The 15,144-nt window shown below is 39.7% G+C and overlaps 2 protein-coding genes across 2 annotated transcripts in view; one reads left to right on the forward strand and one right to left on the reverse strand.

The window, feature by feature from the left end:
* The window catches only part of mmp15b (matrix metallopeptidase 15b), a 31,651-nt gene extending 24,506 nt beyond the window's left edge, over window positions 1-7,145 (reverse strand). The window contains exon 1 of the mRNA XM_030127305.1: window positions 6,127-7,145. Within this exon, the coding sequence (XP_029983165.1) occupies window positions 6,127-6,273 (147 nt within the window). The 5' untranslated portion in view covers window positions 6,274-7,145. The remainder of the gene's footprint in view (window positions 1-6,126) is intronic.
* Window positions 6,272-14,429, forward strand: LOC115417179 (uncharacterized). The gene is given in 4 exon segments (XM_030131190.1): window positions 6,272-6,316; window positions 7,050-7,216; window positions 12,412-14,157; window positions 14,159-14,429. Coding segments are annotated over 4 exon segments (2,229 nt in total).
* Window positions 14,430-15,144: the final 715 nt, after the last annotated feature.

Below are 15,144 nucleotides of genomic sequence, written 5' to 3' on the forward strand. Positions count from 1 at the left end.
GGAATGAGACAGAAAAGGAGAAAGGCTGAGAGGAGAAGGAGAAGGAGGAGGAGGAGGAGGAGAATTCTGTTTGAGGATTTTATCAAGCACATATGGTGTTAGGTAGTTTAAAATATTTGAAAGGAATTTGTAGACTGCAAGAAAACATATGCACACACAGGTAAGCATCCAACAACCAACTCGCATAACCCTGCAGAGTACAAGAAAAAACATCTAAAACGTCTGCATAGTCACTGTGATGCACACTTCAGTAAAGTTCCCTTCTCTATAGCAATGTGAGTGTTTGTGGACATGCTGGCAGCCAATCACAGAAAAGCACAGGGGAAGCAGCTGGAATGCGAGGAGACGGCACGTTGCAGATTACATGGATCCAATGAGGGCTAAGGAAGATGTCTAGATTTATGCAGCAATGAGCCACTGATTTCTGCTCTGATCAGGACTACTCGGCTCAATCTACAAATGCACTTCTTGCTTTCTTTTTGCTTATCATGTCCATGTTTCTTACTGAATTCTCTCTCATTCTCTTTCACTCACACAAGTTTTTTTTTTTTTTTTCCCTCACCAACCCTCACAGCTCTTTCTCATCAGACAAGAGGGTCCATTGTACTTCTTAGTCCCAGACTCAGCATGCCTGTGCACAGTGTGTGTAGATGTGTGTTCCAGTTAGAAAACAGCTGTCACATTCAGCCATCACATGCTGCACAGCTGAGACTGACCGCTACAGTCCCTGTCAACTCCTCTGTCCAACATATCACCGTCACAGATTTGTTTCTTTTTCACTTCAAATTCCCAAACTCTGTGAATAATCCCTCTGTTTTTCCTCTGTTGGTCTGTCCTCCCACTTCATCCTTTTTGTCCATACAGAGTAGGCGGAAAGGTCTTAACTTCTTACCTACATTTGAAAAGTAAGAATCAGACCACAACTTTTCCAGCTAAGAAGAGAAGAGTAAGATCTTACCCAATCAAACAGTTTAGATTTGTTTCATGACTGGAAGGACATATAATAAACCAAACATGATTTACCATCCCTTAGTTTACTCTTAGCTTTATAACTTGGACTTTGCCTCCTTACCACAAAAAAACAGGCCTTTTATCACACATGACATTTCTTCAGCTGTTATTAATGATGTTGTAAGTGACAACAATGGTTTTGTTTACATGCTGACGAAAAATTAATGTACAAAACACACATAGGCCAACAGGGTTTCCCTTACCATAAACATGAGTAGGCAGCTTATGAAGATTATTAAACCCATCAATTATTAGACATCATGACTATAAATCTAACAGACACCTCCCTCACTTTGCATTAGTTGAAAGCCCATTAATAACTCCTGATGACTTTTTGTGGTTGACACGCATTAAACAAGTCATTAAACTGGAAAGCTCCAGGCAACAGGTGCTTAGTCCAATTTCCTCTAACATAACATCATCTGTCCTGCTTGTTTTACAACATCTGGAAAACTGTGCAGTGCCCACACCTCACAGCTGCTTTGGTCACAGTTTCTAATGGTATGGCACATTTCAACAAAAGGCATCTTGAACAAATACTTTAAGAGCTGACATTATCTTAAGCTACAAAGCAAAGCTTGTTCTACAAAAAAAAACAAAAAAACATATCAATTATTATGGAGAACAGGAATGCACCCACAGCAAAATTCTTGGCTGATATTCAATCCTGATGAATGATGTTACTTTATGTTTCTTTATTTGGATTTGTTGTTATCTATAATTAAAACATTCAAATTCATAAAAAACTGAAAATATCTGTCACTGCCGTTGGTGAACAGACAACTTTCACACTGGTATCCAAATATTGGCAAATATCAGCCAATGTCCAGGCAGTATATTGGTGCATCCCTAATGGTTAATAAACAACCACAGTTTAATAAATACATTAAAAACTTACTTGGAATAGAAATGTATTTGCTAACATGATTCCAATGGCTGTTCAGTTAATTAAAATAGTGTTCATTTATGTTCAGTTAGAGACAAGGTCACATTAATGTTTTTTTCATTTGTCTGAATGGGAGAGTGGACTAGAAATCTTCTTGCCTGAGGTCAATTTTATCTACCCTTTCATAAATTGCTTTATTTTTTAGAAGTTCTTATTGTCATGCTTAATTTACATCTTTAACTTTTTTTTCAGAATGATGATCAGAGTGATGCTGGACAACTTGACCCTCAGCTACTACTACTAGTACTACTACTACGTCATCAGCTTTGGAACATCTCTTCTCCACTTGCCTGATTGGACAAGAGAGTTTATAGATTTACTAGCTTGACATGGCATTTTTTACTTGCTCTTAACAGGAAAGTAAACCTAGCAGCTGAGCCCTATAATCAAAATAATAATTAGTTTGTCTGAATAGAATAGAATAGAATAGAATAGAATAGAATAGAATAGAATAGAATAGAATAGAATAGAATAGAATCTTTATTTTGTCAGTAATAGTTTGTCACACATAAATATGCACCACACACACCGAAATTTGTCTTCTGCCTTTAACCCATCACTACATCATGCATCACACACACTACATGCTAGGAGCAGTGGGCTTGCAAATGGGGGAGTTAAGTACCTTGCTCATAGGTACATTTGATCAACACCAATAGGACATTTTACAAACTACACTGATATACCATTTTTGAAAATTATCTGCTGACATAAAACATGCTAAATTGGACATAGTTTAATACGATGAATTGGAAAAGACATGATAAAACTGATACTTGCTTATTTCAAGATGTAAGTTAAAGTTTCATGATATGTACATAAGTTTATCTGCATTTATATTATAGATGTAAAAATCCTACACTAAAAGGAATCTGAAATGTGAATGTATTCTAATGTGCAGACATTGTTTTGAAGTAGAACTGGTATCTCAGAAACTAACGTTTCTTTTGTGCAAAACCTATTCTCTCACTAATTAACAGAATTTCACATTTTTCTCAAGGTATTTTGCTTGACACCGGTGTCATCAGTATCAGCAGAAGTTGGCACCAATACTGGCTGATGGCTAATATTAACTTTCTCAACTGGATACATTGACTAAGAAAGAAATTCAGTGATTCAGATGGGTATCTGGGAACTTGCTGAGGAGTTACATGTTCAATTCAGGAAATATTCTTTTTATAATAAAGTGAAGTTAAACATTAAGAGGAAAGGGCAGGGACAAAATCTACCATTTAATCATTATTAAGATTATTATTATATTGCCCTATAAAAATCCACTACGAGCCAGCTGCTATTTACAGTTACTACAATATCCTGTTCGGGGAATATAAGCACTTCCTCTACAATTTAGTCATCTACAGCCTCTATTTATTTAGTTACAACTGCCTCTATCAATAAAAATGAAATGCATTTGTGTTCAGCAGTCACATACACTCCAGTATCACCAATATACACACACTAAATGGTTAATGGATGTTGACACAGTATCGCACTTTACACACAGCTCTAGGAAAAAAAAAAAAGTGAATTGCCCATCAGACCCATGCATTGTGTAAACCCTCTGAGTAAAGACGCATGCCCCCACCCAGACACACACACACATGCACCACAGCTATGTTAATACCCCATCAGAATGTGTTGTAACCTGACTGACAACCAGACCCCCCTCCTGGATGCATTTGGTAATCCAAGCTGACCTCTAATGACCAGACGGGCGGCCTCTCTCTCTCTTTCTATTTGTCTGTCTTCTCCCTCAGACTCGGCACAGAAACACAAACAACATCTCCACCACTAATCACCTGCTTAAACTTTTAACATTTTTTTTACTTATCTCTTAAATTGTTTCTCAGAACAAACAGGTGTGCTGCCAGATGAGTGGCCCAAGAATGATGGTTATACCCTAAGCTGACACTTCGACACACTTCATGACACACCTAAATAAATACGAAAAAGTCTATTTGTGCAACAGCAGACAAAGAAATACACGTGAGCATGAGGCAACAGTCCACTGGATTGAATCACTTATTTGTTTTCTATCCATCTTTATAACTTTGAAAACTATTCTCATCTGTTCAAGTGTTTTGATGAATCGGCACAAGTTTAACCCATAAAGACCCAAACAGCCCAAAAGCAAATACTGATCTAAACTGTTTAATACCTGATGATCCACTAATCCAATCAATTCATGTAAATAACTGGTGTAAAATGCAGTTTGTCATCTTTTCATGGTCATCAGATATGACCCATTTGGACGTTCAGAGGCTCCGTAATGAACGTAGAAACACTGTCCTCTTCTACAGCATTGATTTACCAGTAAAACCCATGGAGTGTGATCAATGACAGTGGATGTAGAGCTGCAACCGATTAATCGATTCAAAGTGATCCAAAAAAATCATTTAACCACAATTTTCCTGAATCAAAGCTTTGTTTCCTTCATTTCTCTGCTGTTAAACATTGGTTCCACTGTTGTGTTTCACACGGACGCTTATTGTGACACACAAAGAAGCTTCAATTCAGGAAAACTGCAATAGAATATCTCCCTTCAATCAATTCGAGTCGATTAATTGAATCGGGACTTTTTGCATTGACTTCAAGCACCTAGTCGATTAATCGGTTGCAGCTCTAAGTGGATGGAAAACACTTGTTTTTATTTTCAGTTATTGATATCTTTGCTGAAGAAGTCACTTTTTCTTGAGTTTTCTCTGTTTTTGATATAATAACTCTCAACTTCAATCTAAGCTTTTATGAACATCTACATGATCAGTGAATTAAATATGGGAAAACATCTGATTTTCACTGAAAAAAACATAAAGTGCAGAGAATAATATTATAATAAATGGTGATAAATCACTTAAGAAAAGTGAAATATAGAGAAAAAACTATTTTGAAATTGAAACATAAGTAGCATCGGGTCTTTATGGGTTAAGGGACAAAACACCCCAAATCTCAGGACAGTAATGATTATGTTGGTATGAATGAATGGGCTACAACTCAGATTGGCATGGTCCCATTTGAAGCTTATACTCCTACATACATATTCCTTCTTTATATCATTTAGTTAGGACACTTACCAAAGATGTAACTCTATGGATTTCTCATGACATGATTGTAATAATACACTTTATTCTCAATAGATTAAATGTAACTGGGACTCAGTATGTAATCCTTGCACCTGATCAAAGATGATTAGTGATGTGTATAAATAGGGATAAAAAGAGGAATGTGTCTGAAAACAAAATTATTCCAACTTTAACAGCAAAAGTGTATTTACCCTTGCACCAAACTCATGTAAAGAACATTTTATCACATTTTTTCTGGTGCAGTGGAAAAATATTTGCATCTGTGGAAGCAAAAGGCATTTGGGCGTCACATTTATTTTATTAGAGTTTTACAAACAGTTGAAAGAAGGGGTGTCTAACATATGGCCCGGGGCCAAAACCAGCCTGCATAAGGGTCCAATCTGGCCTGTGAGATGAATTTATGAAACATAAAAATTACACTGAGATAATAACAGTCAAGGGTATCAAACCCATTTTAGCTCAGGAGCCAGATTCAGACCAATTCTGTCTAAGGTGGATCATAAAAGTAAAATACTATCATAATAACCTATAAATAATGACAACTCCAAATTTCTTTGCGTAAAAAGTAAGATTATATGAAAATATTTACATTTGCAAACTATACTTTCATAAAAAAAGTGAATAATGTGACGAAATATCAACATAAAAAGTCTTAAGAGAAGTGAAATTTTGACAGTTATGTCTGTTACTAAATGTTTGTGCCATTCTACATCTACTGCGATCTGTAAATTGTGATGCACGTGTGTAAATGAGAAGCTGAGGCATAAGATAGTTAAAACTGCACTTATCTTTCATAAGAAATTTAAGATTGTTCATGGTTGTTCGTGTTATTCCCTTTTTCTTTTCTTTTTTTTTTTTTAAATAAAGGATTGTTTGTAAATGTAAGCATTTCAATCACGCAATTTTACTTTTTTTCACTCTAAAACATAGTAGACAAGTTTGGAGTTGTATTTATTTATAGGGTAGTATGCTGTTATTTTACTGGTCCTGCCCACTTGAGATCACATTGAGCAGTATGTGGCCCCTGAACTAAAATGAATTCGACACCCGTGGTTTTAAGTCAATAAAGCAACACTTTTTTTGTGTTACCTCTGCGTTGAAAGTGCTGTCATCCTCCGCTCCGTGCGCTCCGGCGGCGCACAACCAGAGCGCGAGGAGGGTCCGTCTCCAGAGCAACCAGAAGCAACTGTCCCGTGAGGAGCCGGAGGAAGAAGAGGAGGAGGAGGAGGAGGCCATGGCGGTTGACCGTCGTCGTGGTTCACTCCCGGCAGTGTTCACAGTTCGTTTTTGTCTTGTAGTCTAATATTACTGCTTTTTGTGCTATAAAGCTTTAATGAACACTTCAAGTGCCAAAAAATAAGAGCCAATAGTGTCTTCAGAGGTTGGACCAGAGCTCCATATCCATATCTATTTACAGTCAGGACCCCACGACGAGCTGACCCTCCATAAATGTCCGTGTTACCTTCCCACTCACATGCGAGAATACTTGTAAAGTTTAATTATTTTTCTCTCCAGCGTCTCCCCACCACCTCACCTTTCCCTCCGCCCTACTGTGTGTGCTCTGTCTGTTATCAGTAGCGGCTGTTACTCATGAGAGCGCGCGCCTCATTAAATGAACATCAAAGTCGCCGCATAAATTAGTACCCTTCAAAGTGCACTTCATAAAACAGACGCATCCTCACGCGCAACGCCTGTTTCTACAAAACTAACCCTACCGCAAAAGCAATGTAATAACAAATGTACTGCCGCTACCATATTCAGATGCAGTGGCTTACTAACTTCCGTTTGTGATAATTCTAACCTACCTTTACGCTACTTCATAAACCCTGAGAAAGTTGCGAACAACCCAAGATACGCACAAACTTCACCGCACTTGACGGACTCCTTCTGCGGTGCCGTAACAGTGCGCGAGCCCGGCCGGTTCAGCTCCAAAACGGTTCTTGTTACCAAAAAAAATTAATCATATGACGGTCTATTTCCCCCTTTAAATCCAGTTTTTTCCCTTATCCCAGAGGAAATCTCCGCTTATTCAGTTGCGGCCGGTCCTTTTGAGCACCAGTGGCTCGGTGTCGTCTCCCTACCGGGGCAGGACGAGTAGTGGTCCGCTTTTCGGTGTGTTTCGGCACCTAAAGCGAGCATGCCAGCATCAAGCACAAGTGACAGGAAATAGGCAATCCGGGTATGACTTTCAAAATAAAACTACAGTGACTTTTCTAACTTTTAAAGAGCGCAAAAAATACACAGACACGTCCTTTCATGCCATAAAATCTCAAAAATAAAACACTTATTATTTCTATATTAAAGTCACCTCTTGTTAATTGCTAATTTTACATAGATAAACATATGCTTAACCCGTTATCTACTTTAGTTGCTTTTAATATGAAAGTAAACACTTCCGGTCTTGCCTCCTACAAGTGATTTATTGTCCACTTACGCTCTTATCAACCGGACGGATGGAGGTGGAAATAGGGAGGGAGCAGAGGAGCAGAAAAAGCCCCATCCCATCCCCCATGTGCAGGCAGCAGCTCCACCGAAACCAAGTGGTAAACCACCTCACCATCACACACATCTGAATTCAACAAAGAACTGATAAGATACGACACCACCAAGTGGACATGGGTGACTGTAAACTCGTTACTCATTAACCAATAATATGTGTTTTTGTGGCAGTTGTTGGATTGCATGTGCAGATACATTTTCTGACTTTGTGAGCAGTGTTAAGTATACTTATAGCAGCTTATTCATTAATTTATGTATTTTTTTTATTTATCTTTTTTGAGCAATATAACAGTACATACAAAGGAGCAGAATTACAATGCATTCATTATACATCGCCTTTTATATCATTTTCCCCCATGCCCAATCCAACCCTAAGGCCCTCCGAGAAGGGGCAACAGCAGAAACAAAAACATCATAACAGTCTCTGAGCAGTAAAAAAAATCAAATAAGTACAAGCAGTATCAAATCTGTGATGTACAAGAATATTAACTGAGCTAATGGAAATAGAAGAAAATAAAAATAAAATAAATGTAAAATTAAAAAAAAAAAAATTAAGTCATAGCTTGTAGATACTAATTTATGCATTTTTATTGATTTATTGTAAATTAATCTGTACTTCCAAATGGATTTAAAAGGGCTTTTTAAAAAAATATATATTTATTTTAATGTTGATTTTTTTTTAGCTTCTTAACACAAAATACATGATATATCATACACACACAACACAAACAATACTAGACAGATAATGGACGGGAGACAGCCATGAAATCATATTATCAAACTAAACTGACTAAACTAAACGGGATTCATGTATAAGTGAAAAGGAGACAAATAGGTAAATATTATATAGTAACACAACTACGTAGTTGCAGTCATACAGTCTCATGAAAGTGGGTTTGTGTATTATGTTTGTTATTATGAACCTGTTCCATCTTAGTTCAGTATTGCAGGTTTATGGGGTACTATATTTAACTGGTTTTCTGTATGATATGGAATTGACATTAAATCAGACTAATCCTTGGTTGCTCTGACATGATGAGGGCTTTTTCATCCCATTAAAAACAAGCTCTTGATGTTGGCATTTTTGCAGAATGAATAAATAAATAAATAAATAACCCATTAAGACCCAGAGCTACTTTTGTGTCAGTTCCCAAATAAAAATTTATCTCTATTTAACCTTTCCTAAGTGTTTTACCACCATTTATTCTTATATTATCTAGGGCTGCAGCTATCGAATATTTTAGTGTTCGAGTATTCTAAAGAAAATTCCTTCGTTTAATTGAGTAATCGGATAAAACTTATTTTTGCTTGGTTAAAGAACAATTATAAATACACAAGAGGAAATAAGATATTTCACTTAATAATGAAGGACCAATTGGTTTCCTTTTTATTATTATTATTATTTCATATAATTAACAGTTTTATTTGTTACATTCATATTGTGCATATGCAACAAAATGTATTTTCTTGACTAGAAACATTTTCAGAGGCAATTGCCAATACAAATAAAAATAAATACAAATAAAAATAAAATGTAATTACTTTCAACTTAGTATTTCTTGTAAGTGTCAAACATATAACGCATTAATAAAGTTTTAAAGACATAAACATTGCCTTTTTGATGTGCAGCTTAACTTTAGCAGCTACAACTTTCAGAATTTTCAATTTAGACCTAACAGGAATGTGTTGTGGCATATAGGAGGTAAGAACTTTTGAACGGGAACTTGGAAGGAGTCCATGCATGAACAGTTTTATACATTTCTGCTGTATTAAGGAGAATCAAGGCAATGCCCCCCCCCCCCCCCCCCCCCCCCCCCCCCACACACACACACACACGCACGCACGCGCGCGCGCGCGTCCAGTTAATGGATGATTTGCTTCATTTTAGCCAAAAAGTTGTTGGATTTTGCCAAAATTCGGCCGTGACAAGGTCAGAGAAAGCTTTCACCAGCCTGTGCTCCGTTCTGGCCGTGCTTTAGGGAAATGAACCGTGGTTGTAAATCGGGTGCACGCGGCTCGCTGCCTAAATCTGTGCTTGTCACAGCCGTAATAAACTATCCACACATTCCACAGTAACCATAACAACACAAACCTAGACCTCCGCAGGGCTAACGGTACGTTAGTAAGGTACATTAACGTTTATCTCATAGATTTGTTCGTTTTATTTTCTCTGGGGTCCTCTGCTCCATTCTGGGTGTTTTTCCATCCCAGATGTGCTGCTGTTTTCTGGAAGGGCTGTGTTACAGCGGATACATGACACTGTTTACCTGCTGTTCAGCCTGAAATGCTTCCACACTTCGGACATTTTCTGTCTTTTTTTATTGTGTTTTTGTCTTTGGTCATCATTGCTGTATCCACTCGCCTGTCTATGCTCTCCTCTTCCATCTTCCCGCTGCTTCATTCGAACACTTCCGCGTCCTCCGTCGTCTTCCTTTGCTTGAGTGACGTCAGCGCGTTGTGACACATGAAATAGTCCGTGCGAAATGCCGTGCTTTGATTTACAATTAAATAATAGATTCTTCGAGGCAGAGAATGTTCTTCGATCATTTTTTGTAATCGAGGTACTCGAATTACTCGAGGAATTGTTTTACCCCTAATAGTACCCTTTACATTTTGCAATTTTTCCAATGTACATCATGTATTTTCCTATAATTTATTGGTCATGTAGATGTTCAGATAAAAGTGGAGGGTGATTATTTTACAGACAGTGAAAACTGAAGAAAAAGGGACTTATTTGGTAAAATCTATCATTGACTGAACATAAACCAAGTGTGTCCATCCACTGTCATTGATCATGGGTTTTACTGGTGAATCCGTATTGGAGAAGATGACAGTGTTTCCACATTCAGTATGGAGTCTCTGAACGTCCAAATGGGTCATATCTGATGACCACGAAAAGATGAAAAACTGCATTTTACACCAATTATTGACATGGACTGATAAGATTAGTGGATCAACAGGTATTAATCAGTTTACATCAGTAGACGGTTTTAGTCGCCAGTGGCTGTTAGGGTTTTTATGGGATAAAAAAATAAATAAACAAGAAAAGCCCAGTACCACCACCATGTTTTTGGCAGTGGTTAACAACATGCTTTCTTTTGTTAAGTAGGTCTATTTAAGAAAAAAAAAAAAAAAAAAGGTTGTCAACACATGGCAAGTTGAGGAGGAAACCCCTGTCAGCACTTCATACATGTTTGCAGGACAGCAGAGAATGATCCCAGTTGAGTCCCAGTTGAGTTGAAGTCTTACCAGTTTAAGCTGTCTTTGTGTGATGGGGACTGTGGAGAGACATGTCAATACAATTAAATCCTTTAGAGGTCCTATAGGAAGGAGGAAAGAGGAAAGGAAGTGATTGTCATTCCAAGGTGGTATGAACAATCAACTCAATGTCAAATAAAGTCAGTTTTAGTTACACTACCCACTATCACTATCATTTTACAACCTGTGCAATATATGAAACCCTTTGTCCTTCAGACTTCACTATTAGTGAAGAAATCTCATGAACCACAGAGGACTGTTTTTCTTCTGTATAGAAATGTGCAGATATAAAAAGTGTACATATATATACATCAACTAATATACAAAACTGTAATGTAAGTGACTATATGCACTGTAATCCATAAAGTTGAAAAAATTTTGTTTTCAGATACATTCCTCTTTTTATTAATATTTAAACACATTCGTAATCACCTTTGACCAGGTACAATGATTACATACTGAGTCTCATTTACACTTTATTTATCAAGAATAAATCACATTGACACAATCATTTCATGAGTAGAGGTAAATATATTTAATTCCATCTTTATGGGTAATAGTGTACAACTGAAGTGCAGGAGCTAATGGGGATAAAAACTAATAAATAAATGAAAATGATCAACAGTGACAGTTTCTGTGATCTGAAGTCACATCATAAAAGTTCCATAGGCAGTGACTCCTAAACCCACACAACGGTGTCTTTGAAGCACATGCCCCAAGGACACTGAAAGTAAACATTACATCAGGGTTTAGCCATTGCTGCTGACAATTCAAATGGGATCTAAAAAGGAGAGTATATTTTGGGTTTTCCCAGTTTGTCATGAGTATCAACACCTGCTGTGTGTGACTCATTCTGCTTCACTGGGCTCTTTATCCAGGTGAGCAGTCTGTGATGGTTTTTTCTCAGATAGAATCAAACCTCAGGGGCTCACATCAGTCACTGGCAGCCCACACACCAGTGATCTTAACGCTTGGCATCGACCTAGCAAATACAGGAAGAAAGAGTCAACACTGATCCTGAAGTTCTTAAAGTGGCCTGAACTTCTGGGAAGAAATTGGAAACAAAGATCTATACACATTTTATGTCTATACAGCAAATGCAAAGGTGGTGCAGCAGCTGGTGGCATAAGTATGGGGAGAAAGGGGGGAAAGCTGCAATACTAGAAACTGTTCCTTTAACCCATAAAGACCCAAACTTCCACCGGCAACCAAAATAATTTACTGATCTAAAATGTATAATACCTGTTGATTCACTAATTCTATCAATACATGTAAATAATTTGGGTAAAATGCAGTTTTTCATCTTTTCATGGTCCTCAGATATGACCCATTTAGATGTTCAGGGGCTCCATAATTACCGTGGAAACACTGTCATCTTCTACAACATTGATTCACCAGTAAAACCCACAGAGTTTGATCAGTGACAGGGAATGAGGACACCTGTTTTATGTTCAGTTAATGATATATTTTACTAAAAAAGTCTGTTTTTCTCAATTTTTCTCTGGTTTTGATAAAATAACCCTCAGCTTTAATCTGATCTTTTATGGTCATTTACATGATCAGTAAATTAAATCTAGGGAAATACATGATGCTCACTGAAGAAAATGCAAAATACAGAGGATTATATATAACAAACGCCTATGGATCCATTCCCCACAAGCTCGTTGAGACAGCACTGACAAGACATCATGTGCCAGTGACCATCACCAACCTCATCCTGGACTATTATAACAACTTCCAGCTGAGGGTAACATCGGGATCATTAACATCTGCCTGGCAACGCCTGGAGAAGGGTATTATAACCGGCTGCACTATTTCAGTGCCACTCTTCTCCCTGGCTATGAACATGATTGTGAAGTCAGCTGAGGTGGAGTGTAGAGGCCCCTTGTTGAGATCTGGTACTCGGCAGCCTCCCATAAGAGCATTTATGGACGACCTCACAGTGATGGCAACCTCTGTTCCCGGCTGCAGATGGCTTCTCCAGGGGCTAGAGCGGCTCATCTCTTGGGCGAGGATGAGTTTCAAGCCCACCAAGTCCAGGTCTCTGGTCCTGAAGAAAGGCAGGGTGGCCGACCGGTTCCGCTTTACCATAGGAGGGACACCAATTCCAACGATGACGGAAAAACCTGTCAAGAGCCTGGGCAAGGTCTTCAGCTGCTCCTTGAGGGACTCAGACACACTCCAGCAAACCAAGGCTGAGCTGACATCATGGCTCACAGCAATAGACAAGTCGGGGCTACCAGGGAAATTCAAAACCTGGATCTACCAACACGGAGTCTTGCCAAGACTCCTTTGGCCCCTGCTTGTCTATGAGGTGCCCATGTCAATGGTGGAGACACTGGAACGGACCATCAGTCAGTTTCTCCGGAGGTGGCTTGGGCTCCCCCGATCCCTCAGCAGCATCGCTCTGTATGGCCATTCCACTATACTGCAACTTCCAATCAGCGGCCTGGTGGAGGAGTTTAAGGTCACACGTGCCAGGGAGCTGATGATGTACTGGGACTCCTCCGACAAGAAAGTCGCCACAGCAGGGATCCTGGTGAAAACTGGGAGAAAGTGGAAGGCACAGGAAGCCATTGACAGAGCAGAGGCACGACTGCAGCACAACATCTTGGTGGGCAACACGGCAGTGGGCCGGGCGGGACTTGGCAGCTTCCCCAAGCCCTGCTACGACAAAGCCAGAGGAAGGGAGAAACGTCAAATGGTACAGGATGTGATCAGAGCGGAGGTGGAGGAAGATCGGCGGGTCAAGATGGTGGCTATGTACCAACAAGGCACCTGGACAAGGTGGGAGCACGCCGAACAGCGGAAAATCACCTGGCCAGAGCTCTGGAGACTCGAACCCCAGCACATGAAGTTCCTCATCCAATCAGTATATGACGTTCTCCCTAGCCCAACCAATCTGCTGCGATGGGGCTTGGCATGCCAGCTGTGCCAGAAGAGAGCCACCCTAGAGCACATCCTCAGTTGCTGCCCGAAGGCCTTGGGGGAAGGGCGGTACCGCTGGCGTCACGACCAGGTCCTCAGGGCTCTGGCAGACACGCTCAGCACAGCACTTACCAACTGCAAATACCAGCACACCCCCAAGCAGTCCATCACTTTCGTCAGAGCTGTGGAGAAGGCACAACATCAGCCAAGTTCCTCTGGGGGGCTCCTCACCACTGCACGAGACTGGAAACTCCATGTCGACCTGGGAAGACAGCTCAAGTTCCCAGAGAACATTTTGGCAACTTTACTTCGGCCAGACATGGTGTTAACATCAGAGTCAACAAAGCAAGTGGTCCTGGTTGAGCTTACTGTCCCCTGGGAAGACAGAATGGAGGAGGCCAACGAACGCAAGAGGGCCAAATATGCTGAGCTGGTGACAGTGCCGGAGCAATGGCTGGAAAGCCCGCTGCGAACCAGTCGAGGTGGGGTGCCGGGGTTTTGCTGGCCAGTCACTACCCCGAACCCTAAAACTCCTTGGAGTAAAAGGTCAGCTGTGCAGAAGAGCCATCAAGAGCATCATAGAGGCTGCGGAAAAAGCCTCAAGGTGGCTATGGATCCGGAGGGGAGATCCGTGGAGTAGTGGGCCACTTGGACACAAGCCGGGGACTGATCACCCCCGGCTGGGTTGCCCGAGCGACGGTGTTTGATGATCAAACACCCAATGACCTCGGGTTCATCACTGATGATGTGTCCAAGTAGCACCTAGCGGTGTATTTAAGAACTTTCGATAATAAACGGCGATAAATCACTTAAGGAAATCTACAGACAAAATAATTTGGGAACTACCTGATTTTCTCCTAAAAATACAAAAATACAGAGCGTAATATCAGAATAAATTGTGATAAATCACTTAAAAAAGTCCAGAATAAAAAAAAAAAAATCATTTGGGAACTGCCACTAAAATAGCACTGGGTCTTTAGGGGTTAATCAGAAACCAAAATGCACAAACAGCAGTGTTTGTTCTTTCATTACCCAACTATGCCAAGAAAGAACGCCTGCAATTTTGGAAGTGCTGCAGCAGCAGGTGGATTTTATTATTATCAGACAGTCAGACAGAGCCAGGACAGCAGTTTCTCCCTCTTTAAAAGCTTTTAAGCATGAATAACCAACTCCTAGCTGAAGCTATACCTATTAATAGTAAAACAGAAGTGCAGTTAATTCTGTGTAATTCTCCCCCGTCTACTCTGGTCTGATTTAGTTTTGACTCACTGTGTTTTGTCATCCTTGTGCTGCCCAGACCACCTGGCAGAAAGACCACCTGCGCGTCCAGCTAGTAAACCTGCTGATGGATAAAGCATAATAACACATACAAGTCAAGGAATGAATGCACAGAATCACAAGCTACAGGTGGGTCCATAAACA

This window comes from Sphaeramia orbicularis, chromosome 3 (genome assembly GCF_902148855.1).
Source record: "Sphaeramia orbicularis chromosome 3, fSphaOr1.1, whole genome shotgun sequence".
Classification (NCBI taxonomy): Eukaryota; Metazoa; Chordata; class Actinopteri; order Kurtiformes; family Apogonidae; genus Sphaeramia; species Sphaeramia orbicularis.